This window comes from Pseudorca crassidens, chromosome 1, assembly GCF_039906515.1.
Source record: "Pseudorca crassidens isolate mPseCra1 chromosome 1, mPseCra1.hap1, whole genome shotgun sequence".
NCBI classification, from domain to species: domain Eukaryota; kingdom Metazoa; phylum Chordata; class Mammalia; order Artiodactyla; family Delphinidae; genus Pseudorca; species Pseudorca crassidens.
The window spans coordinates 12,432,401-12,456,920 of NC_090296.1; the positions used below are offsets into that span (position 1 = coordinate 12,432,401).

Here is a 24,520-nt window from a genome sequence, read left to right on the forward strand (position 1 = left end):
GCCAGTACGAAGGAGCCCCTCAGGCTTCCACTAGAGAGGACCTCACGATCTCAAATGTTATCCCAGGATCGGTTTATAGTCTCACATGACTCCCGATTCCTCGGGGAATCTATGCCACACCTGCTGTACCACTCCCTGGTTCCAACTTATTTCCTGTTTCTGCAAAGATATAGCCCCACCCCTTCTTAAAGAGACAGCTTTTTGTGTAAGAATTACAACAAACTACATAAATACACACATCACATCTACACACACATCATGCTTTAGTCTGCAAAATGCTCACACATACATCCCCTCCCAATGGTTCCATGAGGTGGGCACTGCTGTCCCCATTTTATAGATGAGGAAACTGAGCAGTGGTGTGCCGGTAATGTTTAACCACCGGCTCTCCAGGGACAGAAAGCCCCAATTTTACGGCACTTGCCAATTTCCATGATGTAAATAGTCCCACCATGTTGATTTCAAGCGCAGAGCTGGGAAGCAGTCTCACGGGCTGGAATGATCAGGCTCTGGTGCGCCACCAACACCGCGGCTCAGAGACAAACCCACCTGCGATGGTCATCAAGAGGGTGAACTGTTAAGAGGCCCGGAACTCAGGTGACCCCACTGATTCTTCTCCATGGCTGTCCTTATTGAAGCCGTCCAGCCTCTGTCTGCCCCTTTCTCTCCAGCTTTCTCTTCTGTGCAATAAACATAAAGCTCTTGGGTATAATCTCAGCTGAGACCTCAGACTCTGAGGGCGATTCCAAAGTCCTTACATATACTTGGTGATGTTCTGCTCGATCTCCCAAGGGGCACCCCCCATCACTCCCTGACTTGGAGCACCACGAGCATGAGGACCACGAGAGGCGAGACAAGAAACAACCTGGCCCAGAGGAAGCCGCTCTGAACGTGGAGTCGACGACCCGGGTTCAATCCCTGTTCCATCCTTGGGCACAATTCCGTCAGCTGCAAAATAGGGGTCTAGCACCTGCTTCCTAGGGCCGTGGTGAAGACAAGAGGAACAGCTTCCATGAATGCCCACCTTGTGCCTGATACACAGCGAGTCTGGTACAGGGCCCGGTACACAGGGAGTTTCCCCAATAACTGGGGGCTCTAAGATTTCAAGGGTAGGGCCTAGAAATGAGGAACTGGATCTCACCTGGGGGTTGCCCAGGGCAACCTTGGACTGGGAACAATGACTACATTAAAGGAACATCCCCAAGACGGGAAGTTCCCTGAAAGTTTCCGCTGTGAAAACCAAGGCTGAGACGGCAATAAGCACACAGCATGTATGCAACAGGCTCAGGACTGCCAATAAAAGCAGCGAAAACTATTCGCTGCTGCTTAACAGATCCAGGGAGACGGACACACAGAAAACACTGAAGTCACCAGTCCATTTCTACAGAACTTGCCAGAAGGTCTCACCTCTGACTGCTTCCTTAAATAGTTTGGGCAGGAAGGAGAAGTTGGTGGGACAGGCATTATACTGTGGCTTCCCAAGTGGCCAGCTGGGCTGCATGAGACACTGAACAACATGTATTTTCCTCCACTATGGCGAGGCTTTCTATCCAAGTGCTTGGGATGTCTGGGGCCAGGCAGACCAAGAACAGCGCCTTCTCTCTGTGTGGGGCTTCATCCTTCTAAGGCATTTTATATCCATCTCTTGCCTGGTGAGGTCAGGGGTCCCTTTTCACAGGAGGCCCAGAGACTTTGAGTGACTTGCTAAAGGTCACACAGCAAGTTACTGAGGGAGCCGGATTAGAACCCTATTTATTGACACCTGCCATGGCTTTGCACACGTTCACACCGACGATGCTGTCACTGTTCCTGGTGGTGAAGCTGTCTGGGAGCTTCCAGAGCCAAGCAAATCTGGGAAGTGCTTCAGAAGTGCTCAGAGGTGACAGTTAGCTTTCCCTTTTGGGAAAAACCCCAAAGCTGAGTCCCCCAGGAACATCTTCCTAGGAGTCCTGAATATGGGGCGCCCCTCCCAGAGCAAGACTCTGCACAGGAATGCCGTGAGAACTACAAAGCGCTCGCGAAAGCACTTGGCCTTGTTTCTTCCACTCTTGCCTCAACCCACTCAGCTACCCAAGTGACCCTTTTAAGAGCAGCATTTGGTCTTATCTGAGCTTAGGGCTCAACAGATGCTAGCTATGTATACATGTGAATGAATGGATGCAGTAGTATTCAGCTCACTCTTGCATCTCTGCCAGGTTTTAGATATGTTTGAATATGTTTTCTTGAGACTGGGTTCAAGATGGCAGAGCAGAAAGATGTGCGCTCACTCCTTGCGAGAGCACCAGAATCACAACTAACTACTGAACAACCACTGACAGGAAGACACTGGAGATCACCAAAAAAGATACACCACATCCAAAGACAAAGGAGAAGCTGCAGTGAGATGGGGTGTGTGTGTGCAATCACAATAAAATTAAATCCCATAACCGCTGGGTGGGTGATTCACAAACCGGAGAACAATCATACCACAGATGTCTACCCACTGGAGTGAAGGTTCTGAGCCCCATGTCAGGCTTCCCAACTTGGGGGTCTGGCAACGGGAGGAGGAATTCCTAGAGAATCAGACTTTGAAGGGCAGCAGGATTTGACTGCAGGACTTTGACAAGACTGGGGGAAACAGACACTCCACTCTTGGAGGGCACACACAAAGTCTTGTGTGCACCAGGACCCAGGGGAAGGAGCAGTGACCCCAAAGGAGACTGAACCAGACCTACCTGCTAGTGTTGGAGGGTCTCCTGCAGAGGCAGGGGGTGTCTGTGGCTCACCATGGGGACAAGGACACTGGCAGCAGCAGTCCTGGGAAGTACTCCTTGGCGTGAGCCCTCCCAGAGTACACCATTAGCCCCAACAAAGCGCCTATAGGTTCCAGTGCTGGGTTGCCTCAGGCCAAACAACCAACAAGGCCCACCCATCAGTGGACAAGACGACTGAAGTTTTACTGAGCTCTGCCCACCAGAGCAACACCCAGCTCTACCCACCACCCAGTCCCTCCCATCAGGAAGCTTGCACCAGCCTTTTAGATAGCCTCATCCACCAGAGGGCAGATAGCAGAAGCAAGAACTACAATCCTGCAGCCTGTGGAACAAAAACCACATTCACAGAAAGATAGACAAGATGAAAAGGCAGAGGGCTATGTACCAGATGAAGGAACAAGATAAAACCCCAGAAAAACAACTGAATGAAGTGGAGATAGGCAACCTTCCAGAAGAAGAATTCAGACTAATGATAGTGAAGATGATCCAGGACCTCGGAAAAACAATGGAGGCAAGATGGAGAAGATGCAAGAAATGTTTAACAAAGACCTAGAAGAATTAAAGAACAAACAAACAGAGATGAACAATACAATAAATGAAATGAGAAATATACTAGAAGGAATCAATAGCAGAATAACTGAGGCAGAAGAACGGATAAGTGACCTGGAAGACAGAATGGTGGAAATCACTGCTGCGGAACAAAATAAAGAAAAAAGAATGAAAAGAAATGAAGACAGACTAAGAGACCTCTGGGACAACATTTAACGCACCAACATTTGCATTATAGGGGTCCCAGAAGGAGAAGAGAGAGAGAAAGGACCCGAGAAAATATTTGAAGAGATTATAGTCGAAAACTTCCCTGCCACCCAAGCCGGGAAGTGCAGAGGGTCCCAGGCAGGAGAAACCCAAGGAGGAACATTCCAAGACACATAGTAATCAAATTGACAGATATGTTTTCTTGTCTATTCCTCATAACAATTTCCTTGGAGGCATCTTTTTTTTTTTTTTTGTGGTACGCAGGCCTCTCACTGCTATGGCCTCTCCTGTTGCGGAGCACAAGCTCCGGATGTGCAGGCTCAGCGGCCATGGCTCAAGGGCCCAGCCGCTCCGCGGCACGTGGGATCTTCCCAGACCAGGGCACAAACCCACGTCCCCTGCATTGGCAGGCGGACTCTCAACCACTGCGCCACCAGGGAAGCCCCTTGGAGGCATTTTTAACCCTATTTGTGGTGGATGAAAGTGAGGCCCAGGAGTCAAACACCTTGCTTGAGTTCCCAGAGCTAGTTAAGCAGAAGAACTAAATGCAAATCCAGGTTTTCTGACCCCAAGACCTATGCCAAGGGTGAAGGTGGGCAGTCAGAGAAGGGAAAGAGGCAATTAACTTTTTATGAGCACCTACTGTATGCAGTTCCAGTTAGTCATCGCTACAGTTATGAAGCCATTTCACGGATGAGAAAACCAAGGCTTAGTGAGGTAGAGGATTGAGCAATGTTGCCAAGACCTCACAGCTGATGAAAGCAAAGGGGTGGGTTTCAATTTGGGTCCATTGGGTTCAAAGCCCACTCTCTCAGTCTTTCCAGACCAGGCCGTCTCTCTGCACAAGTGTGAGGTGTGATTAACCAGCTGAGCGGTGGCCCTGCCCTCTGCTAGGCTATGGGGACCACGGATATTGTATCGGACACAAGCTCTACCCTCTCAGCCAGCTAGGGAAGTAAGACATGAAAATATGAAATGGACAACAAAGAATAATGAGAAGAACTGACAGGCCCGGAGGAGTGGGCTTCGAGCCCCTGAGAACAGCACAGAGGTGGGGTGACACGGCGAGTGCAGAGGAGGAGAAGAGAAAGGGGGCAGGTGGTGCCAGATGGGGATGCAGGCATTGCTCCTCTTCTGGGAAGGGGGGCCTCCACGTGGAGATAACCTAGGAGAGACTGCCCCAAACAGGCGAGATCAGGCAAGAGACGCATCATGAGGGCTTCCCTGGTGGCGCAGTGGTTGAGAGTCCGCCTGCCGATGCAGGGGACACGGGTTCGTGCCCCGGTCCGGGAAGATCCCACGTGCCGCGGAGCGGCTGGGCCCGTAAGCCATGGCCGCTGAGCCTGCGCGTCCGGAGCCTGTGCTCCGCAACGGGAGAGGCCACAGCAGTGAGAGGCCCGCGTACTGCAAAAAAAAAAAAAAAAAAAAAAGAGATGCATCATGAAACTTCACCGTCAACCTAAGTAGTCTCCTCGGAAAGTCAGCCAGCCTGGGTGGGTGGTGGGCGTGGGAGGATGCTGGAGGCCAGATGCGCCTTAACTAGAACAGGTGCCCCCTGCTCTGCTATTTCAGGGCAGCCAGGACAAACTAACTCCCACTCTTTGCTGGCTGAGGCCTGGTGCTCCACCCCTGTAACATCAGTACAATAACTTTATTTCAACTGCGATGCGCACCCTCATGGCCGGGAGCAGTACTTTACGGGGGTGTTAGTCTTTCACACATCAGTATAAATCTGTTTTTGGCTAGAGAACTTCCAGAAAGCAGCTATTCATGGAGGGTGGCAGAAGGAGGCAGAAACAGCTGGAAAGGAAGGTGGGAGCTCCAGACACAAATATGAATAATCCACACGCAGAGCTTTCCTGTGACAGGAAGCCCAGGGGGTGCCTGACCCCTCTGTAGTCACCCTTAGAAGAGGGGTAGCTGTGCAGAGGCCCCCAGCTCTCTGCAACAGTTGAGTTGGACTGTTTTCCCTTAGACACGTTTTCTGAAGCTGCAAAGGCCCTGAAGGTGGCAGTCACTGTACACACAGGCTGAGGCCACTCACTAGGGCCTGGTGCTGGGATGAGACATCCCCTCCCCCCTCAACCCATTTCCCTCTTCTCTTGCTCCAAGGCCATGTGTCCTAGATCCTCCTCCCAGCTCTGTCAAAACCTCCCCGCCGTGTTCCATTGTCTCAGAGCAGGACAAACTCCTGGTACCCTCAAAGCGCGCACTTACGTTCTAGCACTTAGGACTGTCTGGCTTGCATTTCTGGTTAAATGCGTGTGTGTCTGTCTCACCACTGGGCCAATGTCAGGGGCCATGTCTTACAGAGCCTTCGTAAGTGTCATTCAGCACGCAGTTCATTGGATATAAAGTCTTTGAAATGTTTAATAACACAGAGAAAGCTCATAATAAAATGTTTTAGTGAAAAAGAAAGGCTAAAAAATATATGCACCACTATGATTCAAAATCTATTTTCAAAAAAACAGAAACAAATTCACCAAAGTTTTACAATCAGGTTCTTGGAGTTAAACTAGCTGGTGATGTAAGTTTTTCCTGGACCAACCCCAATTTTGGAGGCTGAAAAGGGAATTACTGAAAACAGAAAGATACAAATTGCGGTTAGTTTTTTTTTTTTTTTAACCAAAACCTCCATGGGTAATGACCAATGTGAGATAAGCAGAATGAATTAACTTCTCAGAGGAGTCCTGCAGAAGCAAGGTGCTGAAGGAAGTGATGGTTTTGAGGTCTGAGCTGCCTGTTACTCAACAGCTAATTATAACTGCTAGTATTTATTGAGTGCTTACTACACTCAGACACTGTGATAGCTTTTCCGCATAAACATCTTCATTTTGTCCAGGAGACAACACTAGGATGTTAGAGCTACCTCCATCCTGACAGCAATCCCAATGTCTGTTTTTTCCACACCACCAAGCAATTCTCCAACACCAGCTGGGTGTCCTACAATTTAACTCAATTCTGACCCCATGTACCTGGAGACAGTGTCAGATCCCACGGGTTAAGGGCTCAGTCCCACAAGACTCCCCCCTCCGGCTCCGCCCCCCACTTCTGACACTAATCACAAGTCCAGGTTGTCACCTGTGCTCGTGACCAATCGGCTACAGACTGGAGGTTCCAACCACTTGGGTTCAATTAATTTGCTACAGTGAGTCACAGAACTCAGGAAACCCATTTACTCACAAGATCAGTGGTTTATATAAAAGGTTATAACTCAGGAACAGCCAGATGGAAAGGATGCATAGGACAAGGTATGCAGGAAGGGGTGCAGAGCTTCCGTGCTCTCTGAGCGCATCAGTCTCCCCAGTCTCCGTGTGTTCACCGACAGGAAGCTCTCTGAATCCAGTCCTTTTGGGTTTTTTACAGAGGCTTCATTACACAGACATGACTGATCAATTCATTGGCCATCAGTGATTGACTCAACCTCTAGCCCCTCTCCCCTTCCCAGAGGTTGGGGGTGGAACCGAAAGTTCCAAAGCTCCAATCGTAGGGTTGGTCTCCCTGGCAACCAGCCCCCATCCTTAGGCACTTTCCAAAAGTCACCACATGGACATGAACTCAGGTGTGGTTGAAAGGGCTTGTTTTGAATCTCAAGACACAGTTATGGCTCTTGTCACTTAGGAAATTTCAAAGGTCTTAGGAGCTCTGTGCCAGGGAATGAAGACCATGGATATATTTCTTATTCTAAGTCACAATAGCACGATGCTGAGTGCTTCCTCTGTGCCAGGCAACACTGTCCCACGTCCCTACCCGAGTTCACTCATCAATCCTCCAAAAGCTGTGCTGCAGATCTTCCCATTTTGCAAATGAGGAAACCGAAGCACAGAGACGTTAAGTAACTTGCCTGATATTGGAAGGTGACAGGGACAGAATAAAAACCTAGAACTGTCAGCCTTTCCAAAGCTCATGCTCTCAAAAGAGGTTTGCATTGACAAGAGCACAAGACTCACTCACGAGGCAATACTTGCTCCCTGATAAAATATCAAGAACTTGCCTTCTCCACACCAACCTGACTTTAATAATAATCATTCCTTACCTTTTTATGGACTTCATACATTTTGGTCCAAATACAGGTTCAATCTCATTCTAGGATAATGGGTCAGTTGGTGAAAGGGTCAAACCCAAGAGCACAGAAAGCAAATCTCCCGTGTGGACCTCAAAGGCAATTTGGGTGACACTCTGCCCTCCTGTACATACAGATCTCTACTGCCCAGGAGGACTCATCTAGAATTTCTCCCCTCCTTCGTTTAAAAGGTCCCCCCAGTCCAGCGGTGATAATCATCGACACCAATCAACACAACATTCACCGCATGTGCCCATGAGGTGGGCTCCGTTCCCAAGTGCAAGTGTATCTATCCGATTCAACTACTTGGCCTAAAACCTCAGCCCTAAGAGTGGGAGATTTGCTCAAGGCAAGAAGAAATCCTAACTGAGTTCGACAGGTCAGCCTTTCTAAAACCAGGGGTCAGTCCAGCATAGGGAACAGGCAGGGAGTGAAGTGGGGCTGCCCCCCGAAACTCGGCCAAGTGGCTCAGGCCAAGTACCAGGCAGTCACTTCCTGTAGGGGCCAGACCACACCATCCGCCGCTGTCTCACAGCTCCTCTTCTACAGATGGGGCCAACTGGTTTTCTGTTATTTGGCGGCCAGCAGGAAAATGCCATCCCATGAATGTGTCATTGCCACCATCTTCAAGGGTGCAGATTAATGAAAAAGTAGCTAGTGTGCCCCAGCCAGGTGGCTAATTTCAGCTATAAAGGGGCAGGGCTGAGCCTGGAGGCGGGACTAGCCTCCATCTACCCCATGTCCTGCTCCTTCGTCTCCTATATCCCCTGAGCCAGTCTCTTCTGCTGGTTCTCTGCCCCCACCCGCCAGACACACATCTGGCCTCTGAGGGTCCCTGATGAAGCTAAGTGGTGACCCAGACGGCGCAAAGCCTTCTTGTCACCTTGGTGCAGCACAGAAGGGGATCGGGGATGCAGTAGATGGTAACAGTTGTTCAAAATAGTTGCTACCCCTCCCTGCTAGTCACATGCTGGCGGGAGGATCATACTTTCCATCCCATGGAGTCTGACCTGGCCATCTGACCTGCTTGGCCAATGAAATGTGATGGGAAGTGACACCTGCCACCTCTGAGTAAATCCTTTCGGCTGCCCTCCTGGCATTCTGCCATTTCTCTCCCTTCCCTCTGCCCCCAGCTGGGTGCTGCTCTTTCAGCCCGGATTGCAGAGTGAAATGTTTTTGTGAAGAGCTTCAGCTGACAGGTGACGTGAGTGGGGAATACACTCACATTACTGTGTGTGCAGTGCTGTGTGTGTGCAGCCCACTGCAGTGCAGGGCTGTTTGTCACCACAGCATAACCAGCCTGAGCTGACTGGTTCAGAGTTTTGCCAAGAAACGCTTCCCAAGGAACTAGAGGATGACCCAAGCACACAGAAGCCCAGAGGTGGTCCACGTGGGTCTTTCCCTTTCAGACCAAACGGAGTGGGGTCACAGATGAGGCTGACCAGCCACCTCGGGGGATCCCCTTGTCTCCTTCCTTCGCCTCAGCTCTGTGTGGGGAACCCCAGCAAAAGGTCCCGGTTCCAGGCTCTGGGCCTTTCCCTTGCCCACTTCCTCCTCAGGCCATCCCCCCGCCGCAGCCACCATGGCCACGGGAGCACTGAGGAAGTTGGTGGCTCCTTCCTCCCATGAGGGACTAGAAGGCAGGCCCCACACGCTGGGCTGTGATTTACCCAGAGCCTTGGAACCCTGTGTGTCGGCTTATTCCACTCCTCCTTTTGCTTTAATCCTGCAGGAGGCTCAATTATAACAGCAAGAACAACAACACAATTATGACCCTCTGTGGTGCTCTGGGTACCATCCACCCTAAGCACTTCAGACACACTAACTCCTCCTTCCAGCACCCTGGGAGGCAGGCACCGTTATCACCCCCATCTTAGAAGCCTGGAGAGGTTAAGCAAGGTGCCCAAGGTCACACAGGTGGTAAAAGGCAGAGCTCGGATCCGACACAGGCTGTGTGGCTTCCATGGTCCATGCTCAAACACCATGTTCAGGAGGCAGGTACTGAACAGAAAGGTAGGACAAAGGTTGAAGCAGCGAAGCAACATGGCAAAGAAACACACGACCTGCTGATTTCTTGCTGTTGTCTGGTTTCTCTGGGGGAAGATCTCAGGGGTCTGAGGTTTGGGGAGCAGTGGAGTAAAATTAAAAAAGCGAAATGAAACACATGCAAACTTATGGCATCTGTGTAGTCACAGTGAATGGACATGAATCGTGATTTGGAACAGTTATGTTTCACAAAGGATGTTTGGTTTGCTCTTTTCAGCTAAGCTGAGCGTAAATTTTTAAAGGTTTAAAAATGAAAAATGGAAAATGGGAGGAAGACAGGAAACCAGGGAAGGAAGCTTCCTCCATCCCGAACACCTTGGTTTATTCCTTGGGCTCCTAATCAGAAATGAGACACATAGCCAGACATGACATCCTGGTTGCATGGGGTAGAGAGAGCTTGTGCAGGCTTCCTGACCAAGTTCCAAAAGCCTGGGGCAGCCAGGTTGTCGCTGGGTTGGGCAGACCTAGAAGAGATTACCCTGGAGATGGGGCAGGGACGTGGAGAAAGAAGCACAGGGACAAAGGAGGGAAGCAGAACTTCCAGACGTTCCGTCAGTCCAGCCCAACTCCCTTTTCCTCCAAGAAGCCGCCCTGGTCAGCCTTCCCTTGAAGCGACGCTCCCTCCTTCCATTTCTAGAGCACATGCTGACGTGAAACAGGCTCAGCACAATGCAACTCCCTGCTTTCAGCTACGTTCCTAATGTTAGTGTTGAAATTCAAGAGCACAACTGGCTCCTGGACTTCTAAAGGATTGTAGATACCTGGTGTCTGGGCAGCGAAGTCCCCGACAGCCTGGCTACTCTCAATAAGCAGCAGGACTGCACAAGACCATAAGCAGACAGGCTGATGGCTGTCTCTTCTCCCAGGAGATCAAAAGCACACCCGGGGTCTGTGCCGCCCCAGGTGCCCCAAACAACCTCACCCCTTCTGCAGTCATCAGAGGACGCTATATGCTTGGTCTGGGGAAACTGTAACACTCTCCTTCCTCTCTGAGATCCCTACATTGTCTTCCCCGCTGGATGCTGTAAGGCAGGAGTCATTAAGGGTTGCTGTATAAATTAACAACCCCACACACTCCTTACCCCTTACCCAGAGAGCAGACTCCAAGCAGTTCACCAAGATTCAGGCCCTCTGCGCCTCCCTGGACAGGTGTCTGGACCACATTTCCCAGTCTCCCTTGCAGTTGGGTGTGGCCATGTGAGCAAGTTCTAGCCAATGGAATGTGAGCACAAGTGACACACCTACTTTCAGGCATTGAGGTAAGACCTGCCCACAAGCCTCCTCTTTCGCCTTCCAGCCTATGGCATGGAGTCAACCACAAGAAACTGGGGGCTGCGTGCTCCAGATGGGGTCCCTGAATGAGCCTTCCACACTAACCAGGAACCTTGCACATGACTGGGAAACTAGCCCCTTCTGGGTTTAACCCATTACATTTTTTGTTGTTATTGCAACAGCTGGCTAATCTTCCCACTTATGTGTTCTCCATAGCATGACTCTCCACGTTTGTTTAGGGGCAGGGACTGTGTTTTGTTCCCTGCTGTGTCCCCAATGGTAGAACAGCTCCTGAGACACAGAGCAGACACTTAATAATCAACTGTTGAATACACAAATGAGTGAACTGTTTCACCCATTCAGTGTATGGCAAAAACGGGAAACTGCCCCTGCTTTTGCTTTCTCCTCTACCTCTGGAGCTAGAAAAGCAGCGTTTAATTGAACTAATATCCTCACGCTTCCGGAGCCAGCCTGTATTCCTTCCTCTTTGACACCCTCCCGGAATCCTTCCCACCGTGGTCTGCATCCTCTGTGCCCCTCGGCCAGAGGTCCCTGTGCAGTTACATCTGTCACACTGCACAGCAAGTGTTGAGATCTGTGTCTCTCCCACCCACCTTGCCCCCCACCCTCCAACTACACTGGGAGAGCCTTGAAGCCAGAGCTCTGTCTTTTTCATCTTTGCATCTTCCCAGTGTCGGGCACAAGTGTCTCTTGAGAAACAAGCACCCTAAAATATTTTTAAAATATTTATTATATTTATATAACATTTAATTATGCAAATATATGATTAAAGTATATATTTCTATCATACACTTATAATATTTATAAAATACTTAAATATTTTACCTTCTTTAAATGTTGTCGCTCTGCTGCTAACCAAGAGTAAAAAGCTTCTGGCATCCCTGGATCGATCTGTAAGAGGATCTCAGCCGGTGCTTGGAATAGCCTACAGATTCTTTCAACAAGCTTTTTGGATCTTAATACCTGGCTTGGCCCACGAGAGGAGGGGCTTCGGAAGCCCAAACCCTTTCAATTGAGTACAAACCCACCCTTGTTTGGGGGTCCCCAAACATTTTTCCACGGAGGCTCAAGCCTGCTCCTGGCAGCCCTGGGCGCACACAGGATTTTTGTCTTTCAAAGTGCTTGCCCATTTGACCCTCACAAAGGCCCTGTGATACAGACGGGAAGTGACTATTATATCCATTTGACAGATGAGCAAACCGAGGCTCCGAGAGGTTCAGTGACTTGTCCAAGATCATGGTTTGAGTGTGTGCTGAGCTGTCACTAGGACCCAGGGGCCCAGACATGTCCTCTCTTTTCCTTCCCTTTCTCTACCATGACCTAACAAGAGGAGACTTCATAGAGGCCTTGAGGAAGCACAGCCATCAACCTGTGACATGAGTGAGTGGAAACTCGCATTGACTTTGAGTGATAAACCGAGTTCAGAACAAACCGGGCCAAACAACTTCAGCGGATGAAACCTTCCCCCTTCTTCTAATTTTAGACCCTCTGGCCTGGGAGGAGGGTCTGTGGTTACAGGGCGTAGCATCTGCCGCTGCTGTGTGGCTCCAGGCAGAACGGGGACATGGTACTCACTCGATTTTTCTTCTTTAATGGTGTATTCCAGCACCGCGGATGAGCTCTCGTTTGGGGAAGGGAAGTGCACACAGAGCACCGGGTGCTTCAAGCTGCTGTCCCGGCGGACCAGGAACGTCTGCAGTGGAGGAAGGGGGAACTCCATGAGTCAAAGATTTGGGGGGCAGGTTATTTAGAAGGACAAGAGTGAGATGGAAGTCATCTGGAATGTTCCAGAAACAAAAAGGCAAGGTGGGGGAGTCTAGCATCTCGAGGTAGAACTAGGGGCTCTGCCCCAAGAGCCATGTGTCACGTGGTCCATGTGCCCTGGCTCCTTGAGTCTCAACTTCTCATTTGTCCATCGAGGGGGGTCAACTAAATCAGTGCAGATTCCTGAGTCCATCCCTTGAGATGCTGGTTAGTTGGGGGAGGGGAGCGGGTCTGGAATCAGCTTAATCTGGTACAGGCAGTGATCCAGGGTCACGCTTAGAAAAGCTCAAATGGACGGGCTGAATTTCAACTCACACCCCAGCATGTATGCCCTGGGGGAGGCTGCTGGAAACAATCATAAATATTAGTCAATTCACACTATTTTTCCCCCATGGAAACAAAAATAACTAATAACTAATATACACAGCTTTCTCTGTGACAGGAACTGTTATGAATACCTTGCATATATTCACTTGCTTGATTCTCTCAATAACCCTGTGACGTGAGTTTTGCTGTTATCCCCACTTCACAGATGAAGAAACTGAGGCGCTCTCTGACTTTAACAGGACCTGGCTCTTCGGGCTGGTGTGAAGATCAACTGAGGAAATACCCATATGGGCTTGGCCCCTAGGACATACCCTGGAGGCTTTGCCTGGCCAAGGCCTCACAGCTGAAAGGGGCAGAGCTGGGATTCAGCCCTGGACGCTGGTGTCCATGCTCCAGACCCCACGCTATGCAGCCCCTGTCTGTTCTATACATCCTGCCCAGGGAGGGACTTGCCCTTTCTTCTCCTGTGGGTTTACTCTAGTCGAAAACGATGCTTCTGGGACTTCCCTGGTGGTGCAGTGGTTAAGAATCCGCCTGCCAATGCAGGGGACACAGGTTCGAGCCCTGGTCCAGGAAGATCCCACATGCCGCAGAGCAACTAAGCCCGTGTGCCACAACTACTGAGCCTGCGCTCTAGGGCCCAAGAGCCACAACTACTGCGCCCTCGTGCCACGACTACTGAAACCCACGCGCCTAGAGCCTGTGTTCCGCAACGAGAAGCCACTGCAAGGAGAAGCCCGCGCACTGCCACAAAGAGTAGCCCCCGCTCACCGCAACTAGAGAAATCCCACATGCAACAACGAAGACCCAACACAGCCAAAAATAAATAAATTAAAAACAAAAACAAAACGATGCTTCTGAGCCCCAGGGACCTGTCTGTGCTCTAGTAACCCAGCACTACCGAAGTCTAAACCAGAGCCAGGGCGTTTACAGACGCCTCACTCTCACTTCTCCTGTTCTGAACGACGGTTCTGCTCAGTTAAGGGGACTGTGACTCTGAAGTTTTCCACTCTTACACCCACAGCAGCCCTGGGGCAGTGCCCTCCCCGTGGCCATCAGGGGGAGGGGACCCCTGATTCCTTTCATAGACCGTGTGGTTTTAAAATGTTCTTTTTAGTCTCCACTGGCCCCACCCAGGCTCGTCCCTTCTTCCAGGTGATGACAGACACCTTCTGGGATCTCCCCAACCTCCTGGGGCACAGCTCCCCCTGGGGAAGAGGAAGAGGGTTGGTCCTCCCCCCAGGAAGGGTCACTCCTTCCTTTCCTGAGAAAGGACTTGGTCATGGCGTCCCCCCTCCCCTCCACCCTCGTCCCCACGAGGGGTCTAAGCCGTTCCCACTCAGGCCCCAAGAGCCCGGTCTAGAGTTTGGGAAGTCTGGCCAAAGATGCTGAGAGAAGACTGGGGAGCAGGGCCACTGGGGCCTCCAGAGGATGTGACAGGCTCTGGAGAAGCACAGAGATGGTGCTTCTCCCCTTCCCCCGCCAAGGCGCACTGTCCCGCCACCCCTTGGGTGATGCCTCAAATTACCCGCCATTGTTATTGATTACTATTATTATTACGATATTGCTATATAGTATTATAATTGTTAATACAATGTCATTACAATTGTCAATAAAACATTATAATAATATTGTTATTATTGACTAGTAGCAGCTAACACATATCGCTTCCCTCCTCTATCCAAGCCTTAACCCCAGTTCATCAGATTCCATGATCTTACTTAATTCTCATATGAGAGGGTGATGCTATTATTATCCCCATCTTACAGATGAGGAAACTGAGGTACAGAGAGGCAGGTAATGTCCAGGATGACAGAGCTGGGATCTGAGCTCAGGCCCTTCGGATCTAGATCCTGAGCCCTCGGCTGCCCTGCGCCTGGCCCCCAGAGGGCAGTCTCTTGGCTTACGTGTCTGCTCTCCGTGAGAGTGCCTCTTGGGAGCAGGGACACAATGCACCCATCAGTCATTGAACCGCGGTCAGAAATGAGTTTGCCGGCCCCTCTCCTCGTGCAGGGCAGGGTGGAGAGAGCCTGAGAACCCAGCGGATAGAGGAAGGCGGGAGAGAGGCTTCTGGGGCAGAAATGCGAGCTGGGCGGGGGTGCTGGTGCCCCACCTGGAAGGACGGCCCTCCTAGGGGACCCAGCGGGAGGCCAGCTCTCCTCTAGACGCTTCTCTGCAGTCCCGGCACAGCCTCGCCTGCTGTGAGCTGATGCGTCCACCTGGACCTGGACTGCCCCCAGGAACGCGTCTTTCCAAGAAAAGGGGTCACTTTGGTTCCTCTTCAGAGATCCAAGGCCGAGCTGCCGCCTACCCACCAGGTCCATGGGACCCAGCATGTGTGAGGGAGTGTGTGTGTGTGTGTGTGTGTGTGTGAGAGAGAGAGAGAGAGAGAGAGAGAGAGAGAAAATGAGTGTGTGTGTGTGTGTGTGTGTGTGTGTGTGTGTGTGAGAGAGACAGTAAGCCTATGGGTGCTATAAAAAATACAGCTGGCCTTTGTCTCTGGCTCCTGGCACAGAGTTTCTAAAACCCTTGGATTTTCCTGAGTGATGGGGGTCTTTAGTAATTCATAAAGAGCCCCTTTGGGCCATACCTGAGTTTATGCTAACAGTCGGCTCAAGTGGGACCTTAAAGGAGGGGCTGCCCCCGAAAGCCAGTCGCATAATTCTAGAGGGTTGGAACCCGAAGCCCCACCCTGACCTCTGGAAAGGGGAGAGGGACTGCAGACTGAGTTCAAGCACCGGGCAATGAGTTAATCTCCTGGCTGGTGAACACACTGACACGTGGGGAGGGTGCGTGCCCGGTTTCCATCGGGAGAGGGTACTGGGGCTCCGTGTCCCCCTCCCCAGCCCAGACCTCACCCCCGTGTCTCACATTCAGCTGATCTTGAGTTGTATCCTTTATATTCAAACTGTCACCATAAGCATAGTGCTTTCAGTGAGTTTTCTGGGTCTTCCTAGCAGATTATCAAACCTAAAGAGGGGTCACGTTTGTGACCAAGTCAGACAGAAGAGTAGGGAGCCTAGGGACCGCACGAGTGTCTGGCATCTGCAGCGAGAGCAGTCTTTTGGAGACCTTCCCTTTAACTTATGGGGTCTGTGTTCGCTTCGGGTAGTCATGTCAGAATTGAACTGAATTGTAGGACATCCAACTGGTATCAGAGAACTGTCGCCCAGAGCATAGTGAGTGTGTGCAAGTGTGTGAATGTGTGTGAGTGAACATATGTGGGAGTGAGTGTGGAATAAGGGAACTCTCGGCTGCTGCCGGGGTCCCCCCTGCTGGAACTCTGGGGAGCCGGGCACAGGGAGCGAGGCCCGAGCGGGAGCCGGTGGTGTCCCTGGGAAGGCAGACAGCAACGTTGGATCCTTGACCCTGACCGGGAAGGAGCTGAGGCTGGCGCTCCCCTCAACTGAAAACAAACTGGGGGTTTCTATCCTTGTAGGGCACATGTGTGAGGGACACAAGCCAGGTCACTGGTTCAGAAGCACATGCACGTAGCAGAGTGGCCCCTCGCCACCCTGAGCGTCAGGAATGGCACAGGAAGGAAAGCAGTGTTTTTCAGACTGTGGGTCATGACCCATTAAGGCAGATGCCACCAACCATTTCTCTTTCCAAAAGAAAATACAAGAGAATAAAACAAGACAGTAAGGATACCTATCCTAAGGATGGACTTTTTGTCAGAGAGATCGAGTGAGAGACGAGTGGATGGCCGGGGCCGCAGGACGACATAGACTGCCTACTCCACTGATGGTCAACTTCTTCCTGGACTACCTGACCCCCACTGATCTCTCTCTAGGGTGACTGCAATGACAAATCATGGTCGCCAGCCTCAACTGGGACCTCCAGCAATGCCGCCTTGCGGTCTAATTGGCTCTTTCACACCCAGCACGCAACTATTTCTGGACTTAGTCACTCCGCTGAGACATGGACCCCGTTCTCCACCCTCCCGTTCCACAGACAGAAAGAAAGGAGATGAGAGCTCTCGGACAGGAACTCCTCCAGCTGCGGGGAGAGTCACAGTCTCTCACAATCTGCCTTTCTTCTTGGGCTCCCAGAGGGCCCAGAGCAGCCAGCCGTGAGCTCTGTGGCCCTGGGTAATTCTGTGGCTTCTCCGAGCCTCAGTGTTCTGAGCTGTAAGTGGGGATAACACCCACGACCACCCAGCAGAAACAAGAAATGAAACCAAAGCCCCACGCCTCCGTGTTGGAAGGGTAAATGAGACGCTGCATAGGAAAGCACCCAGTGGGATACACGTGTCTCCACCGATGCTCACTGAGGATTAATTCTCCATCTGCTTCCGCCCTCCTTCCCCATGGCTGGTTGACACTCCTCAGTCTCCCAGTCTCGGGCTCCGTCTAGAACTGGGGATCGGTCTACCACATGTGTTTGCTGTGAAAAAAACCCAGAAGGGACTTCCTTGAGGGTGTGGCGCAGCGGAGGGTAAGGAGCCAGCAGCTGAAAAGAGCGGCTGACGTCTGCGCTCCGGGCCAAGTACCTCACGCTCGGCATCACCAGCTCTCCCCACGGCCCCAGGAAGCAGGCACTACTACCATTCCTTCCGATGGATGAAGACTCAGGGCACAGGGAGGTTAAATAAACCCAAGGCCACGCCAACAGGAAGTGCAGAAGATGCAGACCCAGGTGTCGCCAAGAACATCTCCCTTATCTCTTGCCATCAAGTCTGTGTTATCTACTCACTACAGGCCAGGGGTGCAGACGGGGGTGGAAAGTCCCCAGGCTGGGCTCAGGTTCCCAGTTCTGAGCGTCCAACACCCACCCTTTCAGCATGGCCACAGAGCCTCCTGTAGCACTTCCTTCTGCCGTGGCCAAGTCCTGGGGCTCTTATCTGAAAAGCCAAGATAAGGTTCTGGGTTGGGGGTTTGGGGGGAGGAGCAGGGACAGAGGCTAGAGGAGTCCTCTGACCTCTCCCGCCCAGATAGCAGTCGGGGAGGGGGCACTGACAGGTGCCTGCTATGGGCAGAACCCCAGTCAGTGGTCTGCCTTGGCCACTGTCCTTCGGAATAAGATGGTCTGTTCCACGTTCCCCTTTGGGGAGGTTTAGCACCTCAGCTAGTCACAGGGTCCCTTCTAGGAAGTAGCCACAGACAGCACCTCAAAAACTGTGTCGCCGTGCGGCTCACTGCGAGAACGTATGCAGACCGGTAACTCCTACAAAGCGTTCTAGATTAAGGTGCATCTCCCATGCTTAAACCCAGCAGAGTTCAGCAAAGCCAGTGCCAGGAGAAGGGCATCTGAGTGAACTGCCTGTGTCCCTATCACACCCCTCCCCCACCAGGTGTCCACTGCTTATCCTCTAAGGAGATGTTGCCCGTGATGGTTGTTGCAGGTGAGCACCCAGGGGGCTCACGGGCTGGGTGTGCCTCCCAGAGCTCCTTCTCCAGCACCCTTGAGGGGGTCCATGTGCAAATTCTCCAAGCCTCTCTTACTTCTCTTTCTACCCCCTGCAGCCCACTTTTTAGAGCTGCAGGGGGACTCAAAGCTCAGCTCTGCTCCTTACCAGCTGTGGGTCTGCAGGCAAGTTACTTTTACTCCTCTGGTCTCGATTTCCTCGTCTGAGCCTGAGAATAATCACCTCCACCTCTCAGGGCTGCTACGAGAATTGCTGGTCATATACATAAACGCCTGGCATAGGGCATGCACTTGATACTTATTACAGACTGCTACCACTTACTGAGCACTAAACCAGATGCTAAGATTTTTATCTGCATCATCTTGTTTGACAAATAAATGATAACTATTAACACGATTATTATTATGTATCTTTTTTCCAAACAAAGAGATAGGAAAACGGACTCAAAGATCACTCACCTATGCGGTAGATTAAAATGGCCACAAATTCTTTGCAGCTCCTCCCATCGAGAGGTGGGGTCTATTTCCCTGCACCTGGAAGGGTGGCCTTAGGATTTGCTTTAACCAAAAGAATGTATCGGGGACTTCGCTGGTGGCGCAGTGGTTAAGACTCCGTGCTCCCGATGCAAGGGGCCTGGGTTTGAGCCCTGGTCAGGGAACTAGATCCCACATGCATGCTGCAACTAAGAGTTCACATGCTACAACTAAGGAGCCCACATACCGCAACTAAGGAGTTGGTGAGCCGCAGCTAAGGAGCCCTCGAGCCACAACTAAGGAGCCCTCGAGCCGCAACTAAGGAGCCCATCTGCCGCAACTAAAAGACCCAATGCAACCAAATAAATAAATATTTAAAAAAAAAAAAGAATGTAGCAGAAGTGACTCTGTGGCGGGCTAAGCCTAGGCCTTAAGAGGCATGTCTGCTTCCATGCTCACCCTGTTGGACCACAGCTGTCATGTGAAGAAGGCTGAGTGAGCCCGCTGGAGTCGTGAGGCCCAGCCCATAGCTGGTACTAACCGCCAGACAGGGGAGCAAGGCCATCTCTGGCCAGCTGGCCAGATGACTGCAGCTGCCTGACTGACCCCAGGAGAGACCAGCAGAAGAACCACTCAGCAGAACCCAGTCCAAACTGCTGACCCACAGAATCCTGAGAAAGTTGAATAGTGGCTGTTTTAAGCCACTGGATTTTGGAGCGGTTCGTCATGCCACAGTAGGCAATGCTACAGCTATGGGTTATGTGGAGGTGGGACCTCATCCTTTGGATACCCCCGTCCTCTCTTCCTCCTATGAGGTGCTGTTGAGGGGTCCCCAGAGCTTGGTGGGGAAGTTTGAAAGCCACGGGTATGTCCAGCTCCTCACTCTATAGCCAAAGAAACCAAGACCCAGAAATGCAAAAAGACATCCTGAGGTCACATTATTTGTTCGTGGCAGAGCCAGGACAAGAATGCAAGGCCAGTGACCTTCAGATCAGGGTTGTGACCATTATAGTACACGTCCTCCAACCCAGCCAACCCACCAACTGAGCATGTGTTTTATGCCAGGCACCTGGTTAGAGGTTTTAGATACCTTGCAGCAACTCCCTCCCTGGCGTTTAGAATATTTTACCCCTTGTACAGATGAGAATACAGTGTAGGAAGAAGACTGGCAAAGAGGGAGGGAAAGGGGAAGGTCCAGAGCATCGGGCCTTGGGCCCTTCTGTGGAAGACTTTAGCCCACGATCTCTGGAGCCAGACTCTCAGAGGTCAGTCCTTAGTCGGCTACTCTTGAGCTGTGTGACTGCTCTGGGGCTGCTTCTTCCTCTGCAAAATGGCATCATGATAGTTCCTGCCTGTGATGGTCGCTAAGAGTCAGCCCCCCTGAGAACCAGTTCCCCTCCCTCTCCTGGCTAACTGACCACAATTCTGGCCTGGGAGCAGTGCATTCTGCCTCAGGAGATGAATCCTGTTTGGTCAAAGCCAATCATGGCTCTTCTGTTCCCCTCTGCCACTCACCCCCTTCCCCAGCCTCCCTCACAGTCAGGGGTAGCCAATAAAGTATCTGGAAAAACATCTGTTCCCTGACAAAAAGGCTGAGCCTAAGAGAAGAAAGCCTTTTGCCCATGACCTCCTGCTTTTAAATGGGTGAGATGGCTGGAGCTGCAGCTGCTATTCTGTAACCGTGAGGTGACAAACAGAGGACAAAAGCTAACCTTGAAGATGGAGGAACAGAAAGGTGGAAAGGACCTGGGTCTTGAAGACATCACTGGACTGCTAAACCAGCCCTAGACCCCAAACCTCCATATTTCTCATTAGATAAACAACAGTAGCCTTATGGCTGAAGCTACCGTAGGCCCAGTGCCTCAAAGGATTAATGAAAGAACTGCCCACATGACTTCGGCAGAGTGCCTGCTATATAATAAGCACCCAGTATATGGTGTCTCTACCTGCCTCAGAGCCCCCTGCTGTATGGAGGAAGCGTTTCCACCCTCCTGTTCATGGATGGCTCTATGATTCAGAAAGGCAACATGGTGGGGCACCAGGCACCCTGGAGACGGAAAGACACCCTCACTAGCAGCTCCAGACTTCAGGTCTCAGCCCCGAGTGAAAGGATGAGCTCAAGGTGAGCAGTGAGGGAAAGTGAGGTGGCAAGTCCAGGCACCGGAACCTTCTCTGTCCACCTCCAGGACCCTTGCCTGTGGGCTGCCTGGGGTTATTAGGAATGGAGCAGCTCACACTACTGCTCCCAGCTCACACTGGGACCCTCCCTGAGCCACTGCTCCCGAAAGCCTTCCCTGATTAACCGGGCCACCCACAAAGCTTGCTGTGCCCCAGTGTCCTCACTCAACGTCTCTCCTCTGTGGGAACAAGCGTCGTCTGGTGCCTTGTTGAGCTGACATCTGAGTCACCCATTCCTTCTGTTCCCTCTTTATTTTTTTCCCCTTTTGTCAGCTTCCCCAACATACTGGATTAGGAACTCACCAAAAGCAGAAGAATCCTCTTTCCCCAATTGTACAAACTGACGGGCGACATGCCCACTCTGAGGGTCCAGTTTTCTTTGAAGAGCTAGGATTCCCCTACCACCACCCCCTGAAACAACAGTGGGTTCATGGTCAGGTCCCTGGGCTGTGAGGCAGGACACAGTGTCCCTCTTGGTGCGGACCCTGGCTTGCTGTGCCCTTCGGCAAGTCACTTCCCCTCTCTGAGCTGGCTTTTCCAGGCTAGCGAAGTAGGGGGACTAAAGGGTCCAGGACTCCTTCCTTCTAGAAGATTCTCTCCCAGCATCAGTGTCCTGGGGTCTTTCCCAAACCCCCAAGAGGCTTACATGAGGGTTAGTTTCACAGGTAAATTACTGCAATCCAGGAGGTTCGAGCCCCTGGCTGGGTTGGAGCCCTTCTGTATCCACCTTCAGCCAGAGGGGGTTTGGAAAGACCAACTGATTTCAGAAACAGCTGGGACAGAAATATGCTTAGGGAGAGAATTATGCAGCCACTGCATTCCCCTCCTCCTCTTCAAATAATTACATAAAAACCCAAAGCTAAATACACTCTAAATGGTTTTGTTTTTACTATTCCTTCTTGGCCCGGACAATCCAGAGCTGTGTCTGCTTTTCTACTCTTGTTATTTTAGGACTATTTTCCAGTCGCTTGGGGAAATTTTCCAATCACGCTCTTTAGGGCTGGAACAGAAGTGGCTGGTTCTTCCGAGGCACCACAAGTGCCTGTGGAGGTCAGGGGTCCAGTGGCCGAAGCCCCCTCTGGACACGCGTGGCCCACCTTTCCCATTACTGATAACGAGGCTGTAGCCTGGCATGGAGCAGCGTTTCTCATCCTGGCTGCCTATCAGAATCGCCCTGGTGGCTGAGCCCCGCTCTAAGCCAAAGAAACCCGCATTTCTGGGGATGAGGCTGACACACTGTGGTTTTTTTTAAAAAAAAAAGTCTTTGAAAGCAGTCAGTTGGTGGGTTCAAATCACCCTCTATCACTTAGTGGCCATATGACTGTCAGAGGTGGGTTTCCTCACTTATAAAATAGAGAGCCTGCCCCCTGTTCTGCAGGCCTGGTGGAAAGATGAGAGACGGTGCTTGGCACACAGGAGACCTGCTGACTATGCCTTCTTCCCTGGCTCTGGCATCCCGAAGGGGCAGGAAAGGGGTTTCACCGGTGCTTTCGCCAAACTATATTGGACATAACTGGTATTCCTTGGTCTCACAGCAGGGGAAGATGCCTTGAACGTGGGCTGGTCCATATTGCAACTCAGGCTACTGCAACTCTTTTTTTTTTTTGCGATACGCGGGCCTCTCACTGTTGTGGCTTCTCCCGTTGCGGAGCACAGGCTCCGGACGCGCAGGCTCAGTGGCCATGGCTCACGGGCCCAGCCGCTCCGTGGCATGTGGGATCTGTGGGATCTTCCCGGACCGGGGTATGAAGCCGTGTCCCCTGCATCGGCAGGCGGACCCTCAACCACTGTTGCAGGGAAGCCTTGCAACACTTGAGCTAACCCCTCACTACAAAAAGCAATCTTACAAGAGGTTTCTTTCACTAAAAGACCACCTCTTGGCCTAGAAGCAATGACACTTCAGTGGCAATGAACACACATAGCGCCAGATCTTGGTTTCTAACATTATTCTCCAATAAAAGGAACAAGGGTTCCTTGGAGAAATGGCCGATCCTAGGACTGAGGCAAGAAATATACAAGACAATGTGGAGCATCTTTTAGTGTAAGAAAGTAAGGAAGTGCTCTGAACAAACAAATAATCAAAACACACGCACAACGATGGGGTTATGTCAAAGGGACACAGGAGCCAACTGAAAGAGCTCCCGGTGGCCAAATTTGGAACAATTTGAGCAATAAAATAATTATGGTAGTATTGGATTATAACTCAAAGCATAAAATAAGTACCTATGAGTCTACATCGATAGTAGTAAGTGGTCGAATAAATAAATAAATGGGGGAGAAGAGACAAATCTCTTGTGCGTAAGAATTTCAAGTAGTTTATGTAGACGCTCTGCCCTCAAGTAGGTGGAGCATAAATCCCCCCTCCCTGAGTGTGGGCTGTGCAGAGTGACTTCCTTCCAAAGCGAACTGTATGAAAGGGGGAGGAGAAGGAGTAACTTTACAGCGGAAACTGACAGCTGATCAAGGTCAACATCAACAGTGACGTCGTGTTGACAGTAGGAACCTCTGTCATGATGTGATGAGAATGGGGCTTTGCCTGTGGGATCTTCCTCCCCCAAACTCATACCCCCAGTCTAACCATCTGACAAATCCCAGGTGAGGGACATTCTACAAAACACCTGACCAGTACTCCTCAAAACCATCAAGGTCGTCAGAAACAAAGAAAGTTTGAGAAACTTACAGCCAAGAGGAGCCTAAGGAGACCTATGACTATATGTGATGTGGTGCCCTGGATGGGATCCTGCAACAGAAAAAGACATTAGGTAAGAGCTAAGGAAATCTGAATAAAATATGGGCGTTAGTGAATACTAATGTATCAATACTGGTTCATTAATTGTGACAAATGTACCATACTCATGTGCTGTACTGTCCTTGCAACTTTTCTATAAATCAAAAACTTCTAAAATAAAACTGCAACAGAAAAAGACATTAGGTAAGAGCTAAGGAAATCTGAATAAAATATGGGCGTTAGTGAATACTAATGTATCAATACTGGTTCATTAATTGTGACAAATGTACCATACTCATGTATGGTACATACTGTACTGTCCTTGCAACTTTTCTATAAATCAAAAACTTCTAAAATAAAACTAAAAGAAAAAACTAAAAAGAAAAACTAAAAGAAAAAACACCCCAGCATTTGGGTGCAGGATGAATAAAGATGGCTTTTGATTGCCTTGCTCTGGATATACGCGAATCAGAAAGGGGCCAATATGTTCCCAGAACCTTATCAGAGAAGCAGGCTGCAGGAGATGGGGAGTAGTAGAGGGGGTGGGACGTGGTCAAGGTCATACAGATATTTGGGACAAAGGGGCTGGATCTCCAGTCTCCTGACCACTGGCCCCAGACATGATGAAGCACTGTCTCTCACTGGTGCCATGAGGGGTGGGTCCAGGTTATCTCTGAGGACCCTCCGAACTCTCACAGCCTGGGGGCTACCCAGTGTCTATATCTTAAAAACGATGAAGTCATTGCACTGGTGGAATTTCAGACAGTTCCA

The 24,520-nt window shown here is 50.8% G+C and overlaps 1 protein-coding gene across 6 annotated transcripts in view; it reads right to left on the bottom strand.

Moving 5' to 3' along the window:
• The window catches only part of RIN3 (Ras and Rab interactor 3), a 121,442-nt gene that overhangs the window by 52,995 nt on the left and 43,927 nt on the right, over positions 1 to 24,520 (bottom strand). For 5 of the 6 annotated variants that reach the window (XM_067727285.1, XM_067727294.1, XM_067727275.1 and 2 more), the window contains one exon: positions 12,487 to 12,604. In XM_067727285.1, coding sequence (XP_067583386.1) covers positions 12,487 to 12,604 — 118 coding nt within the window. Of the gene's footprint in view, positions 1 to 12,486; positions 12,605 to 21,324; positions 21,419 to 24,520 lie in introns of those variants that run through there. The other variant, XM_067727316.1, reaches the window with a different exon arrangement.